The 27,546-nt window shown below is 52.1% G+C and overlaps 8 protein-coding genes across 8 annotated transcripts; 5 read left to right on the top strand and 3 right to left on the bottom strand.

The window, feature by feature from the left end:
• On the top strand, positions 1 to 546 carry MIND_01351200 (uncharacterized protein; the record flags this gene model as incomplete). Its single annotated transcript, XM_037369946.1, has 3 exons — positions 1 to 138; positions 192 to 437; positions 493 to 546. 3 exons carry the CDS (start codon positions 1 to 3, stop codon positions 544 to 546), a joined length of 438 nt encoding a protein of 145 aa, XP_037213502.1.
• Positions 547 to 2,210: 1,664 nt separating this feature from the next.
• MIND_01351100 (uncharacterized protein) lies at positions 2,211 to 3,229 on the top strand (the record flags this gene model as incomplete). Its single annotated transcript, XM_037369945.1, has 2 exons — positions 2,211 to 3,045; positions 3,096 to 3,229. The coding sequence occupies 2 exons, from the start codon at positions 2,211 to 2,213 to the stop codon at positions 3,227 to 3,229; spliced, it is 969 nt and encodes a 322-aa protein (XP_037213501.1).
• Positions 3,230 to 3,644: 415 nt separating this feature from the next.
• On the top strand, positions 3,645 to 6,994 carry MIND_01351000 (Glycoside hydrolase family 92 protein; the record flags this gene model as incomplete). The annotated part of the gene is made up of 19 exons (XM_037369944.1): positions 3,645 to 3,780; positions 3,831 to 3,886; positions 3,941 to 4,015; positions 4,071 to 4,182; positions 4,234 to 4,452; positions 4,507 to 4,671; positions 4,717 to 5,001; positions 5,051 to 5,113; positions 5,161 to 5,189; positions 5,234 to 5,340; positions 5,390 to 5,409; positions 5,460 to 5,493; positions 5,542 to 5,672; positions 5,756 to 5,838; positions 5,884 to 5,952; positions 6,005 to 6,232; positions 6,283 to 6,526; positions 6,573 to 6,775; positions 6,827 to 6,994. The coding sequence occupies 19 exons, from the start codon at positions 3,645 to 3,647 to the stop codon at positions 6,992 to 6,994; spliced, it is 2,427 nt and encodes an 808-aa protein (XP_037213500.1).
• A 1,090-nt stretch (positions 6,995 to 8,084) lies between these two features.
• Positions 8,085 to 11,081, top strand: MIND_01350900 (uncharacterized protein; the record flags this gene model as incomplete). Its single annotated transcript, XM_037369943.1, has 7 exons — positions 8,085 to 8,382; positions 8,431 to 8,833; positions 8,882 to 8,960; positions 9,132 to 9,340; positions 9,389 to 9,508; positions 9,558 to 9,687; positions 9,750 to 11,081. 7 exons carry the CDS (start codon positions 8,085 to 8,087, stop codon positions 11,079 to 11,081), a joined length of 2,571 nt encoding a protein of 856 aa, XP_037213499.1.
• A 4,699-nt stretch (positions 11,082 to 15,780) lies between these two features.
• Positions 15,781 to 17,620, bottom strand: MIND_01350700 (F-box domain-containing protein; the record flags this gene model as incomplete). Its single annotated transcript, XM_037369942.1, has 2 exons — positions 15,861 to 17,620; positions 15,781 to 15,805 (listed from the first exon to the last, which is right to left on the bottom strand). The coding sequence occupies exons 1-2, from the start codon at positions 17,612 to 17,614 to the stop codon at positions 15,781 to 15,783; spliced, it is 1,779 nt and encodes a 592-aa protein (XP_037213498.1). The 5' UTR covers positions 17,615 to 17,620.
• A 3,242-nt stretch (positions 17,621 to 20,862) lies between these two features.
• On the top strand, positions 20,863 to 22,918 carry MIND_01350600 (uncharacterized protein; the record flags this gene model as incomplete). The annotated part of the gene is made up of 5 exons (XM_037369941.1): positions 20,863 to 20,868; positions 20,922 to 21,580; positions 21,894 to 22,052; positions 22,099 to 22,841; positions 22,890 to 22,918. 5 exons carry the CDS (start codon positions 20,863 to 20,865, stop codon positions 22,916 to 22,918), a joined length of 1,596 nt encoding a protein of 531 aa, XP_037213497.1.
• Positions 22,919 to 23,135: 217 nt separating this feature from the next.
• On the bottom strand, positions 23,136 to 25,281 carry MIND_01350500 (MYND-type domain-containing protein; the record flags this gene model as incomplete). The annotated part of the gene is made up of 4 exons (XM_037369940.1): positions 23,136 to 23,638; positions 23,693 to 23,837; positions 23,889 to 25,181; positions 25,228 to 25,281. The coding sequence occupies 4 exons, from the start codon at positions 25,279 to 25,281 to the stop codon at positions 23,136 to 23,138; spliced, it is 1,995 nt and encodes a 664-aa protein (XP_037213496.1).
• Positions 25,282 to 25,590: 309 nt separating this feature from the next.
• Positions 25,591 to 27,162, bottom strand: MIND_01350400 (uncharacterized protein; the record flags this gene model as incomplete). Its single annotated transcript, XM_037369939.1, has 13 exons — positions 25,591 to 25,828; positions 25,882 to 25,915; positions 25,972 to 25,981; positions 26,033 to 26,091; positions 26,135 to 26,272; positions 26,326 to 26,333; positions 26,382 to 26,455; positions 26,502 to 26,599; positions 26,650 to 26,713; positions 26,767 to 26,897; positions 26,948 to 26,980; positions 27,032 to 27,066; positions 27,122 to 27,162. The coding sequence occupies 13 exons, from the start codon at positions 27,160 to 27,162 to the stop codon at positions 25,591 to 25,593; spliced, it is 963 nt and encodes a 320-aa protein (XP_037213495.1).
• Between the last annotated feature and the right edge of the window lie 384 nt (positions 27,163 to 27,546).

Here is a 27,546-nt window from a genome sequence, read left to right as displayed (position 1 = left end):
ATGAAATTCACCGCTACCCTCCTCTGGACTGCTTCCCTCGCTGCGACTGCCTTTGCGCAGACCGCGATGTCCATTATCTCGCCCGTCGCAGGTGCGAGCGTCGCTCGCGGCTCGAGTGTCGTCGTCCGCGTTACTGGGGTTGGTCTTTCGGTGTCTGCTCATCGGAATGGTGCTTACTTTCGCTTTCACAGACCACCCCGACTACTGGCTCTATCCAGAACGCGGCCGTCGTCGCATTCACCGCCTGCCGTCTCGGCTGCATCTCCCCGCTCAACAACATCGGCACCGTCCTCTACGATAGCACCTACAACCCCGTTTTCCATCTCACCGGCCCTGGCCCGGCCCGCACGGTCTATCAGGACATTACGGTCACTATCCCCTCCGGCGCGGTGACCGGCACTGGGCAGATCAGCATTGTCCACCCCACTTATAGCTCTGTACGTGACGCTGCAGTTTATCTGGTTCATTTGACTGATTATGATCCCTGAATAGGATGGTACCCAGTTGACTTACGAGGTCTCTTCTATTACCGTTACGGTCACTTGAGCACCACACGCAACGTTCGGATACTGTGATACACGGGAATATCAACACGGCCTCAGGCTTTCAATCGAATCTGTTCTGTAACTAATTTTGTGCTCTTTTTTGGTCCTGGATCCTCTTTTGTATTTATTGGATAATAATTAACTCAATGATATGGTTGGAACGTTTGTTGTCCATTTGCAAGATCTACTTATATAAACAACAAATTTCGACGGTGGGAGAACATCAGCCAATTGACTTTAGAAATTTCCCATTACGTCGCTGATTTAGCATGTCAATACGCCGTTGGAGTTGGAAAAGCAGTTATCTGACTATCAATCAGTGTTGGATCTTTCCACGAGTGTGAACACTTGCTCAAGTTGAATCCATCATTCTCCCGCGTTCCTCCGTTGCTCGTAGTGCAGTGAGCATTAATGAGAACATTTGATCCGGTTTGAACAGGGCTGGAGAACGTGCAGGTGGAGCCCGCACCGGAGCTGAGGAGCAGATAAACCCTGGCCAGCATGGACTGAAGAGAGCTTACCCGCACTGCAATTGGCCGTTGGTGTTTCCCAGACACTTTCCGAGAGACACACGGGTGTTGTGGCTGGCGCCCGTTTCGTCGGTGCAAACGGCGGTGACGTCGGCGGTGTTGGCGACAATTGCCCAGGAAAAGCAAGAGCTGCCCGCGCCGTCCCGAGCGACGACAGTGGTGTTACCGTTTGCGCGGCCCACGATCACAGCGGCGTCGACTGAGGCGAGGGCACCAAAGGCCAAAATGAGAGCTGAGAGGCTTGCGTGCATGATTGAATTCGACTTGGAAGTTCAAAGTTGAGCAACTAAAGAATAAATCATATCAGCCCGGGTAGAGAGAGAATGAAAACTGTGCACAGTACAAGGAGAGGACAAAGAAGTTCAAGTTGTTTGGATACGGTGGTAATCGTGGAGGGAGCGCTTTTATAGCTGCAATTAGTGAGCTGCAGCGCCGAATAAAGGTGCGGGACGCCGATTCTTTGACAGTGCTTTCCAGATTGGTCGAGTTTCAGTGGGAGGAGAAGGACGTTGAATGTTTTGAACGCGTCCCGCGCACATGCAAGCGAGATAGTACGGCGTTCCGCACGTATATCCCAAATTATTGTCGTCCTTCTACATTACTTGGTCGTAGCAGAAAGAGCCGCATCAACATCCCTTGATGTCGCGTGACGCTGCAGCCGGCACGTGCACGTCTTTCGCTTGCATCGAGCTTGCTTCAAGTTGCTCAGAGATGCCGGAGTCTGTAGCCAATCTGCAAACGGTCCGTTCCAACTCCGATGCAAAGAGGCTACTCAGAGTAGAGTCGTACGATGTCCACCCGACTTCGCCTATCAGCCTGCAGCAACACGCCTGCCACGACATCGCGAGCTGACGCGCCACGGCTTACTATCGAGCGGGCACGAATTTACTCTACCATAGCTCTGCTTTTGCTCAAGGGCAGCATCCAACCTCCCGGAATCAAGACTCTGAAAAGTCCTCGACTCGGAGTGCTACGAAATGGTTTTGCCTAAGTAAGCCACAGTTGTCGACAGCATCGCGTATCTTTTCAATTTGTTATCTCAGCCTCATGTTGGGTAAGCAACTACGGCCGACGGACGTTATGGACAACGTTAACATTCAAAAGCCGCTGCTTCATCGGACATCATCCCCCCCCCATGTCCCTTTCAGCTCTGCCGGTCCAGGAGCTTTGGGACCGTATTATCGACTGCCTCCATGACTCGCCTTGCTCTCTCCGAGCTTGTGCTCTCGCTTGTCGCGCCTTCACTTCGCGTGCACAGTCACTCATATTCCACACGATTCACGCACCTGTGGACCCAATTGACTGCGGCGCGTTTGAGGTAGAACGGATTGACGAGCTCAAGGCGCGTTTAAAGCGCTTTCGAACACTTTCCTCCGTCTTGCTCACCTCACCAAATACTGGTTTCCTCATTTCGCGAGTGCAGCGACTGGATATTCATACGAGTTCGCCACAGGTCATAGCCGCACTCGCAGGCGTCCCATGGTCCAATGTGCTTACACTGCGCCTGAAGAACATTCCCCATCTCTCGGATATAGTCAAGCCCGTTCAGGACCTTGTCGCCATTCCCTCTCTTCAACACCTCGAACTGCGATTTGCGCCGACCGTATACGGTGGCTACCTGTTAACTCCCTCGTCGTTCTCCACTATACTCAGGGCAGTCAGAGAGGAACTGAGCAGCCTTAGTCTTGGCTTATGCAACCCGTATCCATTCTCGCCCTCTTCCACCCTCAATCGCGATCTCCCCACCGTTTCGTGGCAAGGAAATGGACATGCCCGCATCCGGACACTTCAGCTTGACCACTCCCCTGGAATAATCCCGTTGTTATTTGCGCTTTCATCTGGTCCAGCGCCAGTCCTCGATCTCAGCTACGTCAATACACTTCATCTACAGCGCTCTTGGAATCCTGTACTCCACGAGTTACTGCAGCGATGCGGGCAAAAAGTTGAAACTCTGCACTTGGATGCTTTCGGTAAGTCCCTCACTTACATCACGTCCCTGGACCACCTAACGGCGACACAGACGATAAAATCACAACGCTCTCCTTTGACCATTTCCCGAATTTGTGTGAGGTCATCTGTCCGAACGCTGCAGATTGGACGCCATCTTCTCAGTTATTCAGAGGTTTGCCTAAACATGTTCTCGTTCGAAAATGATCCTTTAGAGACACCTTTGCTAGACATTTAGAATAATGGTAGTTTGCTGGCAGCTCGATACATTGGCTTGGTAATACGTATGTTTTGGCGCTCCTTCTCCGATCATGACGTCGACTCGGAGTTCGCTGTCTGAAACGTTCGAATCCTGTGTCTTGTGACCGCGAACCACATGGAGACCTTCTGAAGTATTTGGGGAGTTTTTTTGTGCCAGAGAGGCTTAAAAGGTCATGAATCAACGCAGGACCAACGGCTATATGTGCAGAAGAACGCGCTACCTGCCATTGGAGGGTGAAGTGGTTATCTGGCGTCCGGGCCGCGGCGTCCGCCTCTGATGCGCCGTCACTGAGTTTACGGTGAGATATAAGGAGCTTCTTCTAGGCTTCGATGGTCGCGTGGCGCGTGTTGTTTCGTCACGATGAGGGCCAGTATACCGCCAACTATCCTACTCGCCTTCGTGCAGCTCGTCTCTGCTGCGACGAGCGTAGATTTCGACCCACTTCAACATGTTAATCTCTTCATCGGGACAATTAACGGGGGAAATACCTTCCCCGGTGGGTTTGTTACTCTGGTTCTGTGAACGGGGCTGAGAATGTGTTTGCAGGAGCAACTGTTCCGCACGGGATGGTCAAGGTCGGGATGGACACTGATGGGAATAACGTGTGTAGTCCTCTTTGCAAAGGATAGCATTGGGAATCTAACTGCACCGTTTAGTTCGCTGGCTATGATGCTCGACCCCAGTTCAATGTAACCGGATTCTCGCAATTGCATCAGTCTGGGACCGGAGGAGTGAGTTGACTAGGAATATGTTCTTCTTCGTTGGCGGCTAATAGGACTTTCCAAGGCAGTTCCTCTGTCGAACTTCAAGCTGTTCCCTGTTCCTCAATGTTCTGCTTTTGAGCAATGCTTGACGACCATCGCAGCGAGGAAGACATTACGAAACATACTTCCAGATGGTGCGTGACAGCGTAACCCGCGTTCGCGTCTTTCTCAATTTTTCCTCCCAGGGTCTCCCGACGACTTTGCGTCTCCTGGATATTTCTCCACCAATTTGTCAACCGGTGTCCGTGTAGAGCTTACCGCAACACGACGCACTGCCCTCCATCGCTACACATTCCCCGCCAACTCTACCACTCCCCGAATCCTCCTCGACATCACCAACGATGGTCAGGTTAGCGGGATCCTGCCTGAGCTCACCATAGATCCCATGTCCGGCCGTATGCAGGGTGTGTGTTTTTAATGCTCCTGCTCTCAGTTGGCACTGATGACGACATGTTTAGCTAGCGCGAATTTTGCGACGTCTTTCGGCTTTGCTCGCTACGATGCATACGCATGCGTTGACTTCCGGGGCGAAGGGTATTCGTTCGACGGACCCACGGAGTGGGGGCCGTACAAAATCAACTATCCCGACAAGAATGGCGTGGATTTACTCCAGCATTACTATAGTAAGTCCATTTTAGTTTTCCTACTTGCCTTACAATCGTATGCAGGCCTGGGGTCTGAACACGGTGGTCTGATGTCATTCCCCAAAAACCCCTCAGGAACGAGCACTATCCTTGCTCGCGTGGGCATCTCGTTCGTGTCGACCGCCCAAGCATGCGAAAATGCAGAGGAGGAAATCCCCCAGTTCGACTTCGCGCAGGTGTTGGCTAATTCTGAGCACCAATGGCGCGACATTCTTGGAAGAGTACAAGTGGACAGCACCGGGGTCGACAAAGACACAGTCACGATGTTGTATTCGTCGCTCTATCGGACGCATATTGTTCCAGGAGACTGTGAGTATTCTTGATATGCTTTTCTGCTGTACATTGAGCGTTTCATTAGATACTGGTGAAAATGCTAAGTGGAAGTCTGCAGAGCCGTACTACGACGCGTTCTACTGTAACTGTAAGCATTTTTCTTCAAGATAGTATCACCACTAAAAATTGGACCAGGGGACACATATCGCACGCTCTTCCCCCTAGTATGCGCCCGTTTCCTGATCTATTTTATATTCAGAACTTGTAGATGTCCCTTCACGACCCTGAAAACTTCGCTCGTATTGTCCGCGGCATGATTGACATACAAAAGCATGAGGGATGGCTCCCAGAGGGTCGAGAGGCTGGGCAACAACAGTCAGTGCCTCATCTTCTTCAATGAGTTCATCGGTTTAGCCTTGAACAGATTTATCCAAGGCGGTAGTCGTGCGTAACTCGCACACCAATTGCTGGCGGAGCCTGATACTTAGATTTAGACGGAGACCCGATTCTTGGTGAATTCTTCGTCAAGTAAGTCTAATGTTGCTGTCTGCCTTCAACAACTCTCAATCTATCTAGATACTCAAAACAAGCTGCTTCTCTGGGTGTATCCGCTACGGATCTATATAATGCTCTACTGGCCGATGCGGAGAACACACCACCGAATTGGAATTTGCAAGGACGCCAAGCGGACGTTTGGAAGACGAAAGGTGTGTTTTCTTGATGCTATTCGTTGACTCATCTAATGGCTCGACAAGGATATATACCTTCAGGCATGTGTCTTGAAGCGCAGATGGTGTTGAGCGTAAATTATCCACACCAGATACGACTTATCCTGGTGGAGCAAATACAAAGCAAGTTTCCCGTGCAATTGAGGTATGACTCCATGGTTTCTGTCGCCTACACCCATCAATCTTTCAGTATGCCTTCGATGACTTTGCGATTTCTCAAGTAGCCAAAACCCTTGGCAAGAAAGCGGATGCTAAGAAGGTCATTGAACTTCATCGGAGATGTCGTCGTTATCACTGAAAGTATTGGTCAGTATGCTGGCCGCGCACAGAATTACCACAACTCCTGGAATGCTAACGTCTCCCTGGATGTCCCCGGTTTCTTCAATGGCAGCGTCTCAGGCTTCTTCCAGCCCAAATTTGCGAATGGAACATGGAACTTTACCGATCCACGCCATTGCAGTGTTCACGACCCTGCTCAAGCGACATGTTTCCTCAATGCCATCCGAAGAGACGGCTTTTATGAGAGTTCACCTATCGTCGTATGTGTTTGTGGTGTAACCATACAAATATCTGAACTCAGTCTTTTTAGTATTCTCAATACGTTCCGCAAGACACAGCAAACCTCATCGCGCTGCAAGGAGGAAATGAGCTGTTTATCGAGCGACTCAACTGGATCTTCAATCAGAGCTATTTCGACTCAACCAATGAACCGTCACAACAGATTCCGTTCATGTACCACTACGCAAATGCGCCGGGTCTCAGTACCCAACGCTCGCGACAGGTCATCTCAGCGGCATTTAATACCTCGTTGAACGGATTGCCAGGGAATGATGGTGAGTCTCTTTCTTTCCTTTATTTGCCCCTCCAATGATATCGCAGACTCTGGGGCAATGGCCAGCTATGTGTTTTTCTACTTAGCCGGCATGTACCCCCTACCGGCGACTAAACAAATCCTTCTGTCGTCACCATACTTCCCCTCGATTTCCTTCACCAACCCACTCCTCAAAAAGACTACGACTATCAAAGTCACGAACTTTGTGGGCAATCCGTCGGATGGTACCGGCGGTACAGTCTTCGTTAAGGTTCGCAATGTTTGGAGCGTTTACGCTGCAAAAGGCTAATGCAAGTGACAGAGCGTAAAAGTCAACGGAAAGGCGTATAAGTCGAACTGCTATCTTGAGTGGGATGTGTTCACCAGCGGGTCAACAGTCGAATTGGAGTTGACGGATGACATCAATGTTACCTGTGGCAAGGGGAAGGATGCGCTTCCCCCTTCTCTTTCGACAGGCGGGTACGATTAGAAAATGGCAATGCCGCTCTTTGCTTGATCGTTAAAATTTCCGCAAGTATGCTCACCCTTTGGTTTATCGTTTGTAGCGTCAAATAAAATCTGATAATGACGACCAGTGGGCATCTCGGGCATCGGAACTTTCCCCCCAATTCGATGTGATGCAAGGAATCGATCAGGACTAGAGGCGGATCATCTCCATTTCTCTATTTTCCCTTCTCCCGCGTCGCTTGAACTGGGGACTATCACCTTCAGTTGTTGTCGGCCGTTTGCGGGTGAATGAACCACCTGCCTGACGCAGAGACTCTTCAAGCAAATACTAATCAGCAATGCATGAAGATGCCTTAAGCTCTCTTGCGAGTCACTTGGCTTGGGCAGAAGACGAAACGGACATTGAGGAGCGGTGTTTTCAAGAAGAGCAAGCCGTAGGAACACAAAAGGCTCGATTGAGAGATGGAAGCAGGCCACAATGAGACAAATATCGAAGTGGACAATCTAAGCTGCCGCCTTCTTTGACGTCCCGCATGAGGCTAGCAAGAAGTTCAGAAGCCCAACCACTCAACGAGAAAAAAATACCCCACCTCGCTTTGCAGACTCAGGTGCCTATGACAAGACTACATATCCTTCAACTGTAGTTCAATTTTTTTGGAAACAGAGCGAAAGCATGGAAACAGCCCGAAAGCAAAGATATCAAGAAATCGCGACCCATCAGATCGTGCGTGACTATCCGGCGTCACGTTTCATCTTGTTCTTTCTCGACCACCATTCCACCACTACTGTTTGGACGCGTTTATTTACCTCGCCGAGTGTTTACGACGTTTGAGACGCGCTTTTTCACGATCTCCTTGTTCCAAGCGGCCAATCGGACCGATTTTACGGGAGACAAATTCTAACGCGACAGCGAAGCTTCTCGCTAGCGATTTAGCCTAGCTGATATCACGAGGCTGGGGGACTCGAATTATTTAATTGGGTGGGTGGCTCTCCATTGGGCGGGTTTCCTTCGCCCCCCACCACTACACTCAACTGCATAATTATAGCTATTACTCCCCTCGCCTTCTCGACGCTTCGCCAAACTCTTTCGTTCTTCGTCCCTCGAGCTCATCATGTCTCGCTCTTCTTGCGCACCTCCAACGCCGCCGCCCGTCGACAGCGCTGATATAGCAGTACAAGCACAGCTCCCAACCATTCCCACATCCGTGTCGTCCCCTGCTTGGTTTCCTTCCGTTGACTCTCCTCTCGTTCCATCTTCTTCCACCGCTACTTTGGTTGACGATGTCTCGCTGTCGCCACTAGAAAAAGGCAAAGCGACGTTTGATCCCTCTGTACATGAGATTAAAGTTGGCAAGATCGTCGAAGCGTTGGACGCGATGGATGTGAACCAGCTTGATGTTACTTCGACCGGTTTGTCTTTCCCTATCACTCTTCGTCTCGTTGGCTCAAACGCACCAGACCTCGAGCCAGGCGAAATCGCTGCAGACACAAGTTCTCGTCGTTCGCTTGACTCTTCGCTGCCTCCACTTCCTGCATCTCCCGTATCCTCCGCTCGCACCACGCCAGAATTCGCTAGTACCCTCACATCAAAGGCTGCTTCAGTGGATCCTGCAACGACTACCCCATTGCCAATTTCTCCACCTCGTGTTTCGCCAACCGACCAGCCACAGTCGTCTCCGTCGTTTGCACCACATCTGCCCGAACCAGTTGAGAAGACGCCGAATGTGTATATCAACGGACTTCCTCCTAACTTTCCCGAAGACCAGTTGTTCCAGCTGGCAGTCCCGTTTGGCACGGTGCGGAGTGTCCGGAGCTTTACGCGCCACGTAGGGGACACAGAAACTGGCTATGGATTCGTCCTGTTTGTCGTCCTCCCTTTGTTTGTCTGTTGTCCTGATTCTCTTTTAAGGTTCGATACTATTGCCTCTGCGGAGCGCTGTATTAATTCATTGAGACGATACAGAAACTTGCATCCGACGTTCTCCAAGGTGAGTAATTTTACTTCCTATTTGCATAGTTCCCTTCTCCCGCTACGTGTTCGCAAGCTATTCGCTGGTCGAGACCTTTCAAGTTGTTTTTAATCTATTCATTCTCTCTCTCTCTCGATGTTATCCTCCCCGTTCTCTCCCTCTCCATATTCGATGCTGATGTCTCCACAGCAAGTTCATAAGATTCCCGGCACGATCTATGCCCACACACGTAATGCACCTGCCTCTCAAGTCACCTCAGCGTCAGCTTCCTCACGAGACGGCAACTCGTCACTTCATGGCTGGGAGCAGGAAGAGGGTAGTACTAGCGGGGACTCGACCTTCAAAGCTCGCATGGAACGGCTTTCGGACAAGAGCAGCACGAACTTATACATCGAGGGGTCAGTGGCGCTTTTTTGACCCGAGAAACGATCTAACTCTCGAAATAGGCTTCCGTTAAGCATTGATGAAGTGACTCTGGCCGCGCTCGTCTCTCCTTATTCCATTCGCAGCAGCCGATTCTTCCAGACACGTCTTAGTAACCCACCACGGATTATTGCTTTCGTTCGGTCAGTTCATTTCATGTCTAGTTACAAGCTCTATTGACTTTTCCTTGAGCCTCGAGACGCGCTCTGCTGCAGAAGAAATTATCGAGCGTTTGCATGGAAGAATGGTCCGTGGGTGGAATGACCCGGGTAGTCGTATCTCGGTGCGTTTTGCGGATACGACGGAACAAAGGGAGCTTCGGGTCAGTGGTTTTATTCAACTCGCATCTTTTCAATACTTTTTCGATTCTTACATTTTGTGCAGCGCCAAGAGCGGTTGACGCGCGAAGGCGAAGGAGGATCCAGTCAACTTAGTATCGCGCAGGCGACGTTGTTGAACCTTCGCGGCAATGACCTCAATCGCAACTCGAACGGTGGTTATAGAGGCAACGATGTCTCTGAGCCAGCAACACGTGTTCCTTTTCAATACGCTGAATACCCCGCCGTCCCGCATTCGCGGCAGTTTGATGCGCTTGATCACGCTCGTGTTCCTCCTCGCTATCCACAACAGCAAATCCCGTCATACTACGATGGCTCCCCCGCCCAAACTCAACGCATCAACCCGGCTATGGCTTCCTTGCTCGAGTCTCTTCAAGCCCAGGCAGACTATCACCACATCTCGGGTGTTCCTGTGTCAAATGTTCGTCCGTTCGTCCCTCGCGGACAACAAGGACTTGGGATTGGAAGCGGTGGAGCTCACGCACAACTTGGTGGATATACTCCAACTGAGGAGTTCATTTTGCGTGCTCGGTCCGAGTCCCTTCCGCCGTTCTCCAACGCGTCTTTGAAACGCCGACCACCGCCTTTAGATCTCAACGATGGCCGCTTGCATCCTGTCGAGGGTAGTGGTGACGCAAACATTGGAATGGGTGTTCGTGGTTATCGCACACAAGCATCTACGCTCTCTTTCCGCCATGGCCAACCTCTCAGTCCAGTGTTTGACGCACCAGAATCATCGATGAACGAGGAAGACTTCCATGCTCAACGTGGAGACAGAAACCATTCCCTTCACAACAACAACAACAACAACAACAACAACAACAATAGCACAGCTCGCATGCCTCGTAACACCAACTCCTCTTTTTCTCATCACGCTCATTCCGCGCCCTCTCATTTGCGCGCTCAGCATCACAATGAATTTGTTCCCCGTCATCGGCAATCGTCGCTTCCTTCAAACCAGAATCATTCCTACCAGCATTCGCATTCACAACAGCAACTTCACGAATCCAGTTCCAGCAGCAACAACAGCACCCACAACAACCATGCGACGACTAAAGCTAATCACATTCGCGTCGCACCGCATATCAACACCAATGTCAACAGCAACAACAACACCAACCCTCTTTACGGACGTGGCCAGCAGATTGTGTTTCCAAACGATGTCGAGCAAGCCCAATCTTCTCCTGCGTTGGTGTCCCCAGCTTTGACCTACTCCTCATCGCGCTCCTCGGGTTTTAGTCCGACGACACCGTTCCTTCCTTCCTTCGATGAAGGCGAGAACCCACAGGAAACCGATGGGTTCGGTGGCAAGAAGAGGATCGAGGGCCAACACCACCACCAATCGCAGCAAGCAAGCGGACCTGTCCTGACTAGATGAACGCTTTAGAGAAAGTATATTTACAAGAACAACAGAACAACGACACGTATCAAGCAGTATTCGTAGACCCTCACACGTACAGTCACAGCTTTTTCACGCACAGATAGCCATTATCGCTTACTTTTTAAGCATGTTGTAGCACAAGATCGCAGTAGCACAAGCATTGAAATGAAATTTTGTACAAGTAACACTTGGACTGATAACGACTTGAATGAAGTTGGTAGTCATTTGACGAGAATCCACCATTTATCTGCTGTTTCTTGATTCAACTATATGCAGCACACTCACGTTCGACAAAACCGGCTCGCTTTCTCTGGATGAAATCGTTGGCCAAATCCTAGTCATCACCAGCTCCACGAGCTGAGTATTCCCAGTCTCCCCAGAACCTGTTGTGGCGTCGTTTATCGACAATAAACATGATACCCGTCCGAGGGTCGGATGCGCAGAGAGCACGCATATCGTCAATGGGGATGACCAGTAGGAGGAGTTTCAGATGGGGGCAGTTGTCTAGAAGTCGTTGTTGGAGGGCTGGAGAGCCGAGGAAGAGGGTGTAGATGAGTTTGAGACGGAGGTGGGTGAGAGAAGGGAGGGCGGGAATGGCTGTGGAAGCGCATAGGTTTACGAGCACAAACTCTTGAAGGATGTTGAAGTCGAAGCTGCTTATGGCGACCTCAACGACGAGGATACGTTGGCGGACGATGCGGGCTATTAATATGGGGGTCTTCTAGAGAGAGGTATCGGACTGTGGAGCAGATGGCCGGGTTTGCAAGCGCGTTTGAAAGCGCGGTTGATTCTGACGACATGAAACGGTAGTGGTTAGACCCTGGTGTTGGTAATGAGAGGATAGCTGGTACCGGTAATGGTAATGGTAAGGGCGTACCAGACACGCACGCGTTGCGTAACAAGTAGAAGAGGCTTGTCAATCTGACTCTGCTGCCAACCTGAAAACTTTGCGTTCGAGTTCAGCAGGGAGTCGCGGTTCCGATGTCGCCGCTACTGGCAACATAGCGACCTGTGGATTCGTGTATTGACTTCATGGCTTTTGAGGCGGAGGAGGCGGCGCCGAACTTCAAGGTTTCTTCCAAGCAAGAGAAATTCGGATCAATTGAATCGTTGTTCCGGACTCTCCTTGACTATCAACGTCCACCATAAACCACCACCACCAAGGGAAACATGGATATCGATGCGATGCGTGTGGTACCCTCACCACCAATGGACACGTCCTCATGGGTTTCAAGTTAAACTAAATCCAATATCCACGTATCGCACCCTTGCCCCTTCTCTGGTCGCAATCCAGCGAATCTCGTTCTGCCATTCAGCAGAACGAGCCTCGTCGCTGTAGACCTCACTGTCATTGGTCTACTGAAGAGGGCGCTTGTTTGGATGAGCTCTGGCTCGAGTCGCATGCTCAAAGAGGTCCAAATGGCCCTGAATACATCCCCGACATGGACATCCCCACCCGTTGATGCATGCACGACAACTACCCATGGCAGCTCTGGTATTATTACCGTCAACGACGGTAAACCAGGCGTTGTCGCCTTGTCGCGCCAGATTCCTGGCCGGAATCCCCGCCTTTCGTCGTGAGATTCGACGCGGAAGGCAGCAAAGTCGACATTGGCGACTCGCCCACCCGCTCTCAGCATGGGATGGAGTATTACAGTCTCAATACCCTCGACTTGCGGAGGAAGAGGAATTGGGCGAAGTGTTGGCCGTGGCGGTGGTGAATTTGTCAGCGACATCTCGTCATCGACTATTGTCGGTGTCCAAACATGAGCGCGGGCTAGCGGTATGGTTGTTGTCGGGGCCTGGACGCGATTGTGGTGCGGGCCTTGTGGCGGGACAAGGGGCTGGGAGAATTGCAAGGCTGGCGATGATGACAAGGTTATCGGCGCGTTGTAGGGTTGTGAAGGCTGGGAGACGGTTATTGCTGGTATGGACTGCAGCCATGTGCCGTTCACGAGGAAATTATCGTTCTTGTTTGGCTCTTCTTCTTCTTCGAAGACGCTGCCTAGGTGATGTGGAATGAGCTTGGAAGAACATAGTCAGGGCGATGATGATGATATTCACGACGAATGACCCACGAGCATTAAAGCGTGAGCGGTTGCGGTGTGGGAGGTGTTGCTAAGGATCGCTGCGTTTCTTGACAGGAGAAGGGCGAGTGGGGAAGTAGCCTGCCAGTGGGTAAAGTTGGGGGGGGGAGGCTTGAGTCGTGCAATGTGTGGCTTAAGTACAAGCGGAGGTATATTTCCAGCCCGACCACCATCGCCTAACGTGCCGTCACTACCTCCTGTAATACCCAATTGCCGAGACCGAATACACGCTGTCACACACCACCACAGCTTTCGGCATCCACCCAGGCTCGCCGACCCTAATCTCCTGCCATACGAGAATCCGTCGGCTCTTTGAATTGCACCTTTTGTTGTTATGCATTTTGTTCCTTCGCACATTGCAAAATAATCAAACCAGACGCTTTATCGCGATTTCGCCTAGCCCGATAACACATGTGGTACTTGGCCGCGGGGTCGGGGGGAGGCAAAACGAAATCTCCAAGTCCAGCTCGTGCCACGGCGGGAGGGAAGAACCCCACATGACAGCTGTCCGACCGTCTCCAGTGGCGAAAGAACAATATTTTGAATCTTGTCCCCTCTGCTTCGGCAAGGCGGGGGTCTATACTGGGAAAAGGTGTTCCCGAATATCCCGCTTGACTGTCTTCGCAGCCTGGCAAGCGCCTCGCTAGCGTGGGGGCCGCCACACGGACCGAGATCGGGCCATTGTGGTCGCCAATGCAGGACAACTTTAGCCACAATCACAGAGAAGCTCTTTGCCAACCCACACACTGGCAACGCCACCTTTGTGTGTTGCAATAAATAACATCAAAATCCGTGAGCACCGGCAGGCCGGCAGCCGCCGACCGTCGTTTTACCAATTACCTATCGGCGGCTTCTGAAAAGGAAATGGAGGAAATACTTAGTTGGCCGACACGCCTTTCCGCAAGCGCCGATTTAAATATTTCTCTCCTCTTCTTTCCTGTGCCACAGTCAGACTTGGACTTTGTGGCCACTCAACGGATCACTGTGTCGATCCGATCGATGATCGTAATCTTACCTGATCCGCATACTCCGGTCCATGTTTACCGCGAACCACATGGGCGCTACAGTGCCGTTGGGTGCACAATGCCTTCGTCCATGCTATCGCCATTGTTCCGCCACCCGAGCCTCCCTGCTGGTTTACACCAAATCCACCACCCACATGTCACACCGCAGTTCCCCACTGTCTGGCCGCAGTCCCACAAATCTCGTTCTGCCGTGAAGAAGAGCTATTCTCTTCGCTAATGTGATCCCTCCATCGCTTGCGCGCCCGCAAGGCGCCATTAGCGTACCGCCACCCGAAAGTGACTGCGGCCCAAGCTGACTGTCCAGCAACCTCGCAATGGCTCTGAATACATCCCCGACGCCGACTTCTCCGTCTATGGAAGCATGCGCGACGACCACCCAGGGCACTCCTGGCACAACAATCGTCAGCGACGGCAAACCAGGCGTTGTCGCCCTTTCACCCCAGACGCCGGCGTCGGCCCGGAATTTCCGGCGCTCGTCACACGTCTCCGTGCGGAATTCTGCAAAGTCGATTTGTGACACTCGGCCGCCGGCTCTGAGCGCGGGGTGGAGCGAGACCGCCGCTATTCCAGGCACTTGAGCGGGAAGTGGGACGGGCCGGAGGGCTGGTGGCGGGGGTGGTGGCGTTGGCGGGGAACTTGGACCTGTCAGAGGGGTGATGTCACCGGCAATGTTTGGCATCATGATGGCCGGGTCGCGTTCCGTTGATTTGAAAGTATTCAAGGTTGATGACGCGGATATTCCAGTGGCGTAAGGTGAGATCGATGGACACAGAGGACTGGTGGCTAGATGTTGGGGAGCCGCTGTCCACTGATATAGTACGCTTGTGCGCGCTCGGGAGGTGACTAGCTCCGACTCGGAGCTGAGTGCTTGATTGGGGACATGGGTGTCGCTCTCAGGCTGGTGCGCATATTCGTTCATGGATGTGGCTTGTTATGAGTGCGACTAATTGGAAACTGCAGCGTGGCTCGTGAGGCTAGTCCTCGCAGAATGGCGAAGGGCCGATGCAGAGTGTCCAACGGTAGCGTTGGTTCGAGGGTTTGCGGCAGTCTTAAATATATAGGCAACTCAGCAGTCGTCGAGATCGTTTGAGCCAGCCGTCTGAGTAAGTAGCTTATGTGTGATTGCATTCTCGGTGTTCTTGAACACGCCATAGCCACTGGCCAGCCACGATGTCTCCGGGACGACCCGGTAATCAACCGGCGATTAAAGCACAACTCGCCGTCGAGGCCACATTTGTCTGCACATCTCAGCGAGTGCCGGTAATTCTCCAGAATTCCGATGCAGGAATAAGAATAGGCTTGAACGCTGCACAACATCTTTGACTGTCGAATCTGCCGAAATCTGCGCTGTCTCGCATGACACCTGTCACTAGTGTCGACAAGAATCACAAGATCGGAAAGCTCGCAAGCTGAGGCAGGCGCAGACTCGTATTTCTTTGATATTTCTGTTCGTCCGTTGCTGATCGCAAGCTCAAGTTTGCGCGATCAAAGCGTACCCGGCCTGGGCAAATCATACAAGTGAACTTCCGAACATCTTCTGTATGTGCATGCTACTTCGGGGAGCCATCATTGTCCGATACCGCGTCATCCTTCCAATTCAAAGGGCCCGCTGTGGGTAGCATCAGCATACGAACCTCGAGAGAAACAGAGACGCATTTACTTACCTCCAGAATCGATCAAGTTCATTCCACTCGTCTTCTTCCACGTCCTCACGGAGATCGCGCCCAGAAAGCTGTGTCCAGGACAATCTGAGCCCGTTTTCTTTCCGCAGGATTGCGATTTGGTCGACGACACCCGCTGCAGCGCGCACGTGCCCCAGCCTGCGCCAGTACCCGGGCAGCGAGTAGATGTGGCAGTGGAACGGCCCGTTCGGATCTGCACGTGCAGGAGATGCCACGCGTGACTGGAGAAATGCGAGCAGGGCGCGGTCGTCGAAAGCGAGGATAGAGTGGATCGAGATGCTGCTCAGGCGCGGAACCAGCGGCGTGGGTCCCACGACAAGCGCGCGGAAGAAGGCGTCAGTGATGAGGCGATGAGGGTACGGATAGGTTGGGTGCTCAGCGATTGCGAGCGTCTCCAGGACATCAAGGAGGGCGAGACACTCTTTGAGATCGTCGAGGGGAATATTTGCGGCGCTGAGATCCAGGTCGGTGAGATGGGTGTTGCAGGAGGAGCGGCGGAAGAAAGCAAGGACTTGGTCATGGAGCCACGGAAATGGGAGAGTGTACTGTGGCGGCCCATCTACGTTCTCGTCGTCAGGCCCAAGCCAGACATGGCCCGCGGTATGGGGGCTGGTCTCCGCCGCGCCAAATTGGAGATACTGGACGCTGGGCAAGGTCAATGTTGTGATGATTTCTTTAATAGCATCTGTGGCTTGCGGTCCGTTATGATTACCTGCTAGCAGCGAGAAGCGCAAGATGTAGGATGTGGTCTCTGGTAGACGAGCAGGAAGGTGCTCTCCGGTGCCAACACCGCAATAGACCGCGAGATCGTAACTAGTCTCAGAGGGAATTTTCGACATCACAGCGACGCTGGCGTCCAAAGTTTCCGGATTGGTGCGGCATTTGAGAGAGTGGAGCCGTCGGAGCACTTCTGCAGGCACAAAGCCTATGAAAGTCCCAGTGAGGGAGAGGTGCCGCAAGCTTTTAGCCTCAACAAGGAATCGGAGGCAGTTATCTGGAAACGAGGGCGGCGCCAGAAATGAGGCCAGACGGAAAGTTACGAGCGAGTCGAGGCGATTACCGGTGATGGTTGCGAGATATTCGAGGTCTTCTGGCTGGATAAAGGTCATATTGACGCTCCGCCATTCGGGGACCCAGGTAGCAAACAGGCCGATCGCGCGGTGGGTTGAGCGGTGAATCGTTATGTCGAGAGGCGCGGTTTTGGCGTGCTCCAGCGACGACAAGACACGTTGGTACGCCTTAGCCGCGTCAAGACTGCGAGTCGGATAGGCGGGGTCGGGGGCGCGGACCGCCCAGCCGGAGACGCCGATTGTGCTCCAGAGCGCCGGGCTTGCATAGACAATTCTGCGCCAGAAGCCACACACATGAGACAGCACCCGCAACGGTCGTTGCTGGATGATGTGGCGGACATCCATGTGACTCCCATACCCGATGGGGAGCAGGGCCCGTGCACAAATCCGGAAAATTTCCTGGAGAATTTCGACCGGGAGCTTCTGCACAGGCGCAAACAGTGCTCTGTAAGCACGATACTGCGCTCTCAATTGACTTTGCGCCTCTTCCGCCGCATTGCGCTCTGCCTCGTCAGCGTAAATTCTGTACGCAAGTTGTCGGTCGCCTTTCCCGAGGGCAGACAGTGCAGCAACGTCTGTCGCCGAGAACGGACCGCCAAGGTCGGCCGGTGGGTCTGCATGTATGCGCAAGAGCTGGAGGATGGTCGGAAGAGGGGGCAGCATCATCGGCCGCGACAAGTGTCAAGTGAAGTTTCAGAATGATCGATGGTCGGATTAGTTCGGATCATGATCGCAAGCCATGTCAATGGATCAATTCCATCAACATCGTCTTTCGCGCCCAGTGGATCGTTCTGCTAATCTGCATCTTATCTGCTAGCTGTTCACGTTCCGTATAGTACTTTCCGAAATTTCAAAGGTATCCCAGCTTCTGTAATTTTATAACGTTATCTACAGCAAGTGGAAGGGCAAAATAAGTACTGATTATAGGTATTCACTGAAGTTGCAAGCGTAGATTTTAATGGGGTCGACCAAAAAAAAAAGGAATAGAAATGTGGTGGTCCGTACAAGAAAAAGCAATCGCTAGATACATCAAGAGTCAAAGTTGACTGGCGGGTAGTTACCGATCCGGCGGCCCGCTCGGGATCCGGTTGTCGGATTGCAACTTCAAGTGACGTCTATCCGACTCTGTCGCATTTGACGGTGCTTGACAGCTTAGCGATTCAGGGTCAACCCATAGCTCTGACCGGGATCGATCCCATGGCCACGAAGTGGTGCCAGTGCTCGGCGCGCTCAGGCTTGAACAGTGAGTAAGGCCCGACTAGCCCGACGGGGCCCACCGGTGATTCAAGGCGATCTCGGAGGTGTCGTGGTCATTCAAGCGGGTTGCTCGGGAATGCACGATATCCTGATATGATGCTGTTCCTTTTGGAGATCGGCTTGTATTAGGCTCGGAGTTGCGGTCCCGCGGAGAGAAGTTCCCGTCTTGACAATGAAGGACAGCGGAGGTTATGTACTACTATGTAAGTGCTTGCGCCACTGGTGGCGGATTTCGGTGGTACCAGCAAAGTAATCGAATATAATGAAGCCTAAGTACGAGCCAACCTTGGAGTTCAGAACGAACATAAGTATTATCAAGATCGTTTCAGGCATGCAGTCATCACACTCAGGAACCATTTGGCGAGTCCTGATCAACAGGAAAGACCGACTATCTACGGTTGCGGTGCCGACCCGGAGAGCTGTAGCCAGCAAGACAGCGTGGGTGATGTCTGCGGAGATGGCATGTTACATAGAAGGGCTGAAAATATACCTCTGCGTATGTACATAAAGCCACATAGCACTATCCGATCTTGCTTAACACTCACACTGAACCTTGGACGTTTCCGCTGAGAATTTGAAACGTGGCATATTCATTCGTCCAACACAACCCTCGCCTGGCTCAAATGACAGTAGGTCTTCACTGAATAATCCTCGTTAACATGCTCAGTGCTGCCTCGAAGCCTTGTCGAAGTCATCCAAGCAATGTCTATGAAGAGCCGGTATTAGTCAGGGGCGTCTTCATGAATGAACAGTCCTTCCTTCAATGGCCACAACTTTCCCCAACGAGTTCACAATCCCTGCACCCCTCTGACCCACCCACAGCCTCGTTAGCCTGCTTCCATAACTTCGAGCCCTCGATCCCGGTACCGCACCACCATTCCCAGCCTCCGACGACAATACGCGTAAACGGCACTCCGGGGAGTATTTGGACACCGGTCATAGTTGATGACGACACGTCGCTGACACCACCGCCACGACCTTCACTCTGCCCAATTCCTCTCCCTCCTCAGGTCGACGGTATTGCCTCCGTCATCCTCCATCCAATGCTAAGATCGGGCGGCCGCGTTGCCGACGTCGACTTCGCTGCCTTCCGAGGGGAGTCTCGTGACGAACGACGAGGATTCCGGCCAGGAATCTGGCACGACAAGGCGACAACGCCGGGGTTGCCGTCGTTAACGATTCTGGTGCCAGGATTGCCGTGGGTAATCGTTGCGCACGCTTCGTCTGCTGGGGGAGTAAACGTGGGGGACGTATTCAAAGCCATCTGGCGCTCGTTGAGCATGCAGCTTGAGCCAGACGTTATTGGTCAAGGAGCAAGTCTCTTCAGGGCGGCAACAGCAGTCAATTTGACGGCGACGAGGCTCGTTCTGTTGAATGGCAGAACCAAATTCGCTGGAATGCGGCCAGACAGGGAGGAACAGTGTGATATGTGGGTGATGGATTTGGTTTGAATTAGCGGTGGCTTGGGTGTCATGGCGGCCCGGGAACATCGAACAATGGTGACAGTATGGACGGGCGCACGATAAATGGGCCCATACCAACACCGACAGCGAACGCTGCGGCGTTCATGGTGGTTTGTAGTAAGCATGCCCATCACGGGAGTCAAATCATTGCTGACGATGACAATCGTTGGTCATTCGACTGGGATGTAACGTTTGGTTGAGAATTTGTTTATTTGAGCCAATCAATGGTTTTCGACCAGGATTATATCCACTTAACAGCGATCTCTACACGAGGGTTCAAAATCATCGCCCACAGAAATCGACCAATGAGCGATAAAAAAAATCATAAAGTATACCAGTGTAATACACAGGTCACTACATATACCCTAACTATGCTTAACCAGTCAGAGACAAAGAAAGTGAGGATAGGTCCTCTATTGTTCGTGCTACGCATACGTGATACACAGAGCAATAACAATAAGTAAAAAAGTTTTAACGACTCGGAAATCGCCGGCCCGGGCCGTCCGGCGCACTGTTGCCAAATTCGTCTCTGGACACGAAAAGGCCTTCCGCATAAGGAGACGCACACTTGAAGGCAATCTCGGAGGAATAGTCATCAAGCGGGAAAGTCGGACGCAGCCGCACGGCCTGACTTTGTCGAGGAATAGACGCCCGCCAGGCGTGTCAAAGGAGAGAGCCAGAAAGAGGATGAGTTCTTCCTATACAAGTTGGAGATCTGAGATTCCATGTCTACTTTGTGATACGTTTCGTTCCACTGTAGCGAGGATGCAGACAATTGGGCTAAGTTGCAAACCCCAACTTGTCATACCCGGTCTCCCTTTTGTTTGCGAAGGCTCGAGGCCCACAGCCCCAACAAAAAAGCCGGCTTTTCGCGTGCTGATTATTTCACAGTGGCGGGTTACTGTAGTGGCGGGCCAACCTGGGTGGATGCCGAAAGCTGTGTGATAGGATGGCGTGTATTTCGGCGGTGGCCCACGGTAATATATTATCAAAGGAGGTCATGACGGCACGTCAATGCAGGACGACTGGAGATCATGGTGGGCTGGAGGTTTACCTCCGTACTTAAAGCCACACATTGCATGACCACATCTCCTTCAAATTTGCCCAGGTTACACCATCCCCCAAAAACTTCGTCTTCTCCCACTAGGCAACTTCGCAATCCCTTCAAGTTCAACAACAAAGTCGTAGGCCTCAATGCCTGTAGGTAGTTGTTGGTGGCTCTTCATCATCGCGCTGAATAGTGCTTCACGAAGCCCATTCCACATCACCTCGACCACCACTACGAAGAAGAGTTGAAGACGAACGACAACGACGACAACTTCTTCGTGAATCACCCGTGGCTGCAGTCAACACCAGCAGCAACAAGCTCCCAACATTTTGAATCCTTCCACGCGCCAGTGCCCTTGCCATCCACGTCGACCATTCATTCGTTTCAATTCCCAATCCACGATCGTGTCCAGTCCTCGACAATATGGGGACCGGGTAATATTTGGACGCCGACAGTAGTCTGCGACGACACCTCACTGAGCGATTCACCGCCGCCAAGGCCCGCAATCGCCTTAATTCCTCTCCCCCCTCAGGTTGAGGGTATTGACCCTGTGGTGCTTCATCCCATGCTGAGAGCGGGTGGGCGAGTCGCCAATGTCGACTTTGCTGCCTTCCGCGTCGAATCTCACGACGAAAGGCGGGCATTCCGGCCAGGAATCTGGCGCGACAAGGCGACAACGCCTGGTTTGCCGTCACTGACGGTAATGATACCAGAGCTGCCATGGGTGGTCGTTGCACATGCATCGATAGGCGGAGCAGTTCATGTCGGGGATGTATTCAAGGCCATTTGGAGCTCCTTGAGCATGCGACTCGAGCCAGAACTCATCCAAACAAGTGCCCTCTTCAGTAGACCAGTGAAAGTGAGGTCTACAGTGACGAGGCTCGCTCTGTTGAATGGCAGAACGAGATTCGCTGGATTGCGACCAGAGCAGGGGGAAGGGTGCGATACGTGGATATTGGATTTAGCTTAACTTGAAACCCATGAGGACGTGTCCATTAGGGGTGAGGGTCCCACACACATCGCATCGATATCCATGTTTCCTTTGGTGGTGGTGGTTTATGGTGGACGTTGATAGTCAAGGAGAGTCCGGAACAACGATTCAATTGATCCGAATTTCTCTTGCTTGGAAGAAACCGTGAAGTTCAGCGCCGCCTCCTCCGCCTCAAAAGCGATGAAGTCAACACACGAATCTACAAGTCGCTATGCTAACATTAGCAGCGACATCGGAACCGCGACTCCCTGCTGAACTCGAACGCAAAGTTTTCAGGTTGGCAGCAAAGTCAGATTGGCAAGCTGTTCTTCCTCTCCTACTTGTTGCGCAACGCGTCCGTGTCTGGTACGTGGCCTTATGGTACCCATCCTCCTCTCATTGAAAGCACCAGGGTCCAACCACTACTGTTCCATGTCGTTAGAATCAACGATTCTCCCCATTCCCGCGCTTTCATAGCAAACGCCCTTGCAAACCCGGCCATCTGCTCCACAGTCCGATACCTCTCTCTAGAGGAGCCCCTGCAATCCATGGACAAGAGCATCATAGCCCCCATTGTACGACAATGTATCCTCGTCGCTGAGGTCGCCATAAGCAGCTTCGACTTCAACACCCCAGAATACCTGAACGCAATTGCCTCGTTTCAGAGCAACAGAGGCCTCACAGTGAACATCGGAAGCTTCTTTCGCCCCCAGGCCATCGACGGGATGCACGCTGCTTTTGCCAACATAACCCATCTCACACTCCTCGACTACATCCTCAAAGAATTTGTCCTCACAAACCTATGCGCTTCCACAGCCATTCCCGCCCTCCCTTCTCTCACCCACCTCCGCCTTAAACTCATCTACACCCTCTTCCCCGGCTCTCCAGCCCTCCTCCAAAAACTTGTCGGCAACTGCCCCCATCTGAAACTCCTCCTACTAGTGGTCGATACTGACATCTCCCATCAACCCATCCCCATTGACGACATGCGTGCTCTCTGCGCATCCGACCCTCAGACGCGCATCATGTTCATTGCCGATAAACGACGCTACAACAGGCTTTGGTCAGACTGGGAATACTCCGCTCGCGGAGCTGATAATGACTGGAATTTGGCCAATGATTTCATCCAGAGAAAGCGAGCCGGTTTTGTCGAACGTGAGTGTGCTGCGTATACCATTCTTCATTTGCTGAATCAAGAAACAGCAGATAAATGGTGGATTATCGTCAAATGACCAGAGGGAGAGCCAAAGTATCGTCCATTAGTACCGTCTAAACTTGGTTTCAAATGATCTTCGAAGCCTCAATTGTGGTTTTCCTGTGCATTGCCGTTTCTTATTCTCGATTCAAGATAGAGCAGATTTTTAAACCCATTGTACTACGACTAGAACAATAAGCACCCAACTACTTGCGCATCTTTGGCGATATTAAAAAGGGTCTAAAAGTGTCGCACTAATGTATGGCTTCCAAGGTCCTGGGAACCTGCAGCTTGTTATACGCCCGCTCAAACTCCCAAACACCCTCCTGCCCAGCATATTTGACGCCCGGCACCGTCAAGAACAGCCGCGCACATGTGTCATACATCCAAGACATATTCGACCGCCGGGGAATAATCAGCAGTCGGTCATGGAATCCCGCAGCAAGGTGGAGCGCGTGAAGCTCCATCCGACCGTGGCTCCGTTTAGCACGCTCAACCCAGTCGTCCCATAGCGGGTCGAGCCGACTCGGATGGCAGGCTTTGCGTGCTTGCTCTGGGCCCGTCACGCACGGATTCATCTCGATCCTGCTCTCCTCCCGCCCGCCGAAAATGAACTGGAGAACGGGGGTTGGCGTTCGTTCCTCGTAGGAAATCCGCGCGGCCCAGTGCTCGAGTGTTATGGCGTCCTTCGTAGCAAGCTTATGCAGCACAAAACGGAAGTAATGCATATCTTTCGCAGAAAGGTCGGACCGGAATGCTGACAAAAAATTATCAAGTTCGGAAACCACCCAAGTCCAAAGCAAAAACTTACCCAAACGAACCCGACGAGCAAGACGGCAAGTCTCTTTATGCTTTCCTGCTGTCCAGTCCTCCCGCTGGCAAGCATTTGAGCAGTAGTTTCGCGTCTTGCATCCAGCGCAGGTACGGAGCTTGTCTTTGAAAGTGATCTTGCCGCACTAAACGTTGATTCATCAGCTTCAGCTGTAGAATAGCAAGCGGTACCTTACCACAATACTGTCACATGCAGCTTTCTCCCTCAGCAGCCCCCTCAGAGTGAACTCGTGCAAGAGAAACAAATGCCACTTGAGCATCTCCCTGAACCTGACCCATGCATCATACGTCGCCTTGTCGCGGAAGGTGCTCTGGGGGGCATTTGCATCGACGGTGTTGATGGCGTCTTGAAAAACAAGCACATTCGAGTGGAAGAACGACAGTTGCGGTAAAGCGCGTGTCAGAATGACTTGAAGTTCTCCTTTTTCCTGCGCCGGCTTCCTTCTCCGGCAGTACGCAAAAATGCCGGGGATGAAGTCATTCTTGAGAAGTATCCTGAATCCGACGAGAGAATCAACCATTATGAGTGTGAGAGCATCAAGCAGGCGCACGAGCAGTCCGTCGAAGAGACTGTCGGTATCCTTGTCGGGTTTGGTCTCGGCCAGAACGCAAAAGGTCTTGGAAAGTAGCCTTGCAACCCCCCGCTCCACCATTGCGGCGGTCAGCACCATACGAGGTTTCGGAGCCAGAGGGTCTGGGGGTGGATCGCGAGACTCTGATATGGCAGAGTCGAATCCAGTTATCAGGTCAATGACACCAGCGAGGTTCAGAACGCAGAAATGGTGGTGGCGCGGGTTCTTGTCCGGGCTCCCGAGATGGGATAGGGCATAATGAAGCTGTTTGTGAAGCACCCATGCGAGGTCTTCGAGTGTTCCTCCAACGCCAGCAACGATTTCGTCACAATATGCGACCGTAAGTCTGCTAGGAATGAGCGAGTCAATCCACTGATATCGTTTTTCTTGTTCTTCTAAGGGGAGGGCGAGAAGGTGGTCCCATGCACGAAAGACGAATGGGAGGAATTGTGGAGAGTCCCAAGCCGCTTTTCTTGCATCCGGAGACCGCAGTCCACGGGAGGAGAATCCGATAAAGTCCCAAACGAGCTCACTTTCTACAACCCCGGGAAGTACCAACGCAGAGCAGCGATGGAGGAACTCGACCCACGCCCAAACACGAGGCCAGATCGACGCATAAGCGGGCGCATGCTCGCGCAAAGTGGTCAAGGCGAACGACTGGTCGCGATATATTCCACCCAGGCCGATATGACCCGCCAAAACGGTGTTCTTCGTCTGGGCTGATGGCGCATCGAGATCATCGGCCACAGGAATGCGCGCTGGGTCGAGGAGTATCCAGAATGCAGGGCGGAGAGCGCGGATGTCTTTGCCCGTTTTGGTGTTTGTGTACAGTGTTTGGAAGCGCTTGAGGTCGACGATAGACGCGCCTTTTGAATGACATGCAGCATTCACGATTCTCTACAGCGAGGATTTAGCCACGCTCGGGTAATGCGGCCAGAAATACCTGAGACCCTGTTGGGAGGGCGGAGAGATTATTTCGGTCGTACGAGGAATCCATTGTGGTAGAGAAAGGAAACGGGAAAGAAGCAAACAACAAGGCTTTCTAAATCCGGCCATTATGCTAGCGCGCTTGAAGCTCGTTTGTCAATACGAGGTCGATGCAAGGCAGAGATTCCATGCTTGCAAGCCAAATGAGCGCAGGAAAAGAGCGTTTCTGGTTCCCTAATTGGGTGTTTATTTGGTCCTGTTTGTGCCACATTCAAGTTTTTTGTCCACTGAGGATCATAATTCACAACTTGTAGATACAAACAAGGATATGCTGGCTACACGGCGGATTAAAGCGCTAAAATTACTTAATGATATATTATCAGTCGTTGTGGTTAGTGCTTGGAACAACGCCTATTGAAGGCCCAGCCTCTGCATTTCCTTGTTGAGGTGCGGCACCGAAACCCTCGTCTTGGGTTTGCACCGCATGTATCGGCAGGCCCGGGCCCATGAAGGAGCTCAGACTGAAGTGGGTTTGTGTTGGGAAGTCGGAGAGGATACCCCCCGTCGATCTTTCGTGAAGATTGAGCATCAGTCGAGAGACCATCGTCACTGAAATGCTACATCTATCTGTTAGTGCTTGTTTCACGGATGAACAGGTTTGAGGACGGACCAACTGGCGATTGTCGACAAGGAGCCCGCTAATACTGGCTGAAAAGAGTGGGATTCAGAAGAAAGTCAGAGCGCTTAACATCAGGCTCACCCCCCGCGAACTCCAAAAATGGTCAGCTAAACAAGGGAAAGAACAAACAAAAAACACACACATAGAATGTGAAAATGTTCCCGAGATTGGCCAGAACCATTATGCCGAAGTAAAGAGCACCTGGTAAGATTAACGAACGCATCGGAATCACTGAAGGGCTTACCGTCGCGGAGCATCAGAGTGTGCATTGGGATGTAGCGGTAAGAGCCCACAATCCGCCAAGTCGACCAAGTCTTGTAGAGGGTCAGAGCGAAGATGAGAGTGTCGAATACGAAGAGCGCCTCCCAGGCTGCTGCTAGATCTACGGGGAAGCATGAACGGGAATGAATAAGACATGGGGGTCTGGGAACGAACGGTATTGACTACCAGAAACGTCAGCGCTAGTCATTAAGGAAATTATGGACACGCACGTAGCCCGGCTCACAATGACATGACAGCCCGGAAACCCTTCGATGTTGCGCGACTCTTGGCCAATAATTGACCACTGTAGTTTTTCGTCAGGTCAGGCATAAATTTGCGACAGGACATACGATGACGACTGCGACGAGGCAAGCGGAAATTAGCAAAAGAACCGCGATGAGGTAGCGGTTCCTGTTGTATAATGCGTAAGTCCGCAGGAGCATGATAACTGGATCAACATTAGGGACTTGAGGCAGAAAAGAAGCACCCTAGACGCACTGCAGACCAAAAACTGTGTCCCAACTATCACGATTTGGTGGCTGATATGGTAAACCCCACACCACTTCGAAGGTTTCGCATTCAGTGCGATCCCAAAGGGCAGAAAGGCTTGCTCACCTTGTCCGCCAGTGTGTAAAACGCGAGAACGGTGATCGAGGTGTTTCCAAGCAGACCGGCATAGCGCACGGAAAAGAACCAGTTGGCGCTCGATGTCCGCTTGCGCCTCCACAGACGACGAAATTCGACGCCTGCATACAGCCTTGAGTCAACAGGACGACAGGCATTGTCCATAAGTTACCGAAGGTGATGAGATGGTCGTAGTACAAGAGCGCTTCGCGAGAGAGGTCAGCAGAAAGAAGCGAAGACACAAAACACGACGCACAAATCCCAATGAGATGGAGGCAGCCCTGGAGAAAGCTGAATGGGCAAAAAAGGTCAACTAGATGATAAATTCGCGGGCCGCTTCACGTACATCTCGCGGACCAGCTCTGCATCGACGGTGACATTGTCCATGAGCGATGGCCATGAACTTGAACCGGCCGGGGTCGCGCGACAACAAGGAGGGACAAAAAGACGCCTGGATGGACCACGTCCGATTCATATAGAATGCAATGCGATCTTCATCAACGTCAAGCTCGCCGTGGCCTGGAAACAAACGGGTCAACCAGGTCAACCGCATCTCTTGTCATCGTCTGGCAGTTCGATGGCGCGCTTCCCTCGCGCGCTTTTTGCATGCTCGACCTTGTGCAACGGGCAGAACCCAGGTTCGATGTCTTTGAAGAGAGGCCACAACGGCGCATGTGCCAACAGGAGACAAGGATTCGCTTCACGAAGGGTCCTCGTTGCTCAATAAGGATAAACCGGACATTTGAAACCATGCGGTTGCCGAAACAGAAA

The sequence above is a fragment of the Mycena indigotica genome (genome assembly GCF_014461135.1).
Source record: "Mycena indigotica strain 171206Taipei chromosome Unknown Mind.scaff0016, whole genome shotgun sequence".
NCBI lineage: Eukaryota > Fungi > Basidiomycota > Agaricomycetes > Agaricales > Mycenaceae > Mycena > Mycena indigotica.
The sequence above is the reverse complement of the archived record's forward strand: the minus strand, read 5'-3'. Positions and strand labels throughout refer to the sequence as shown.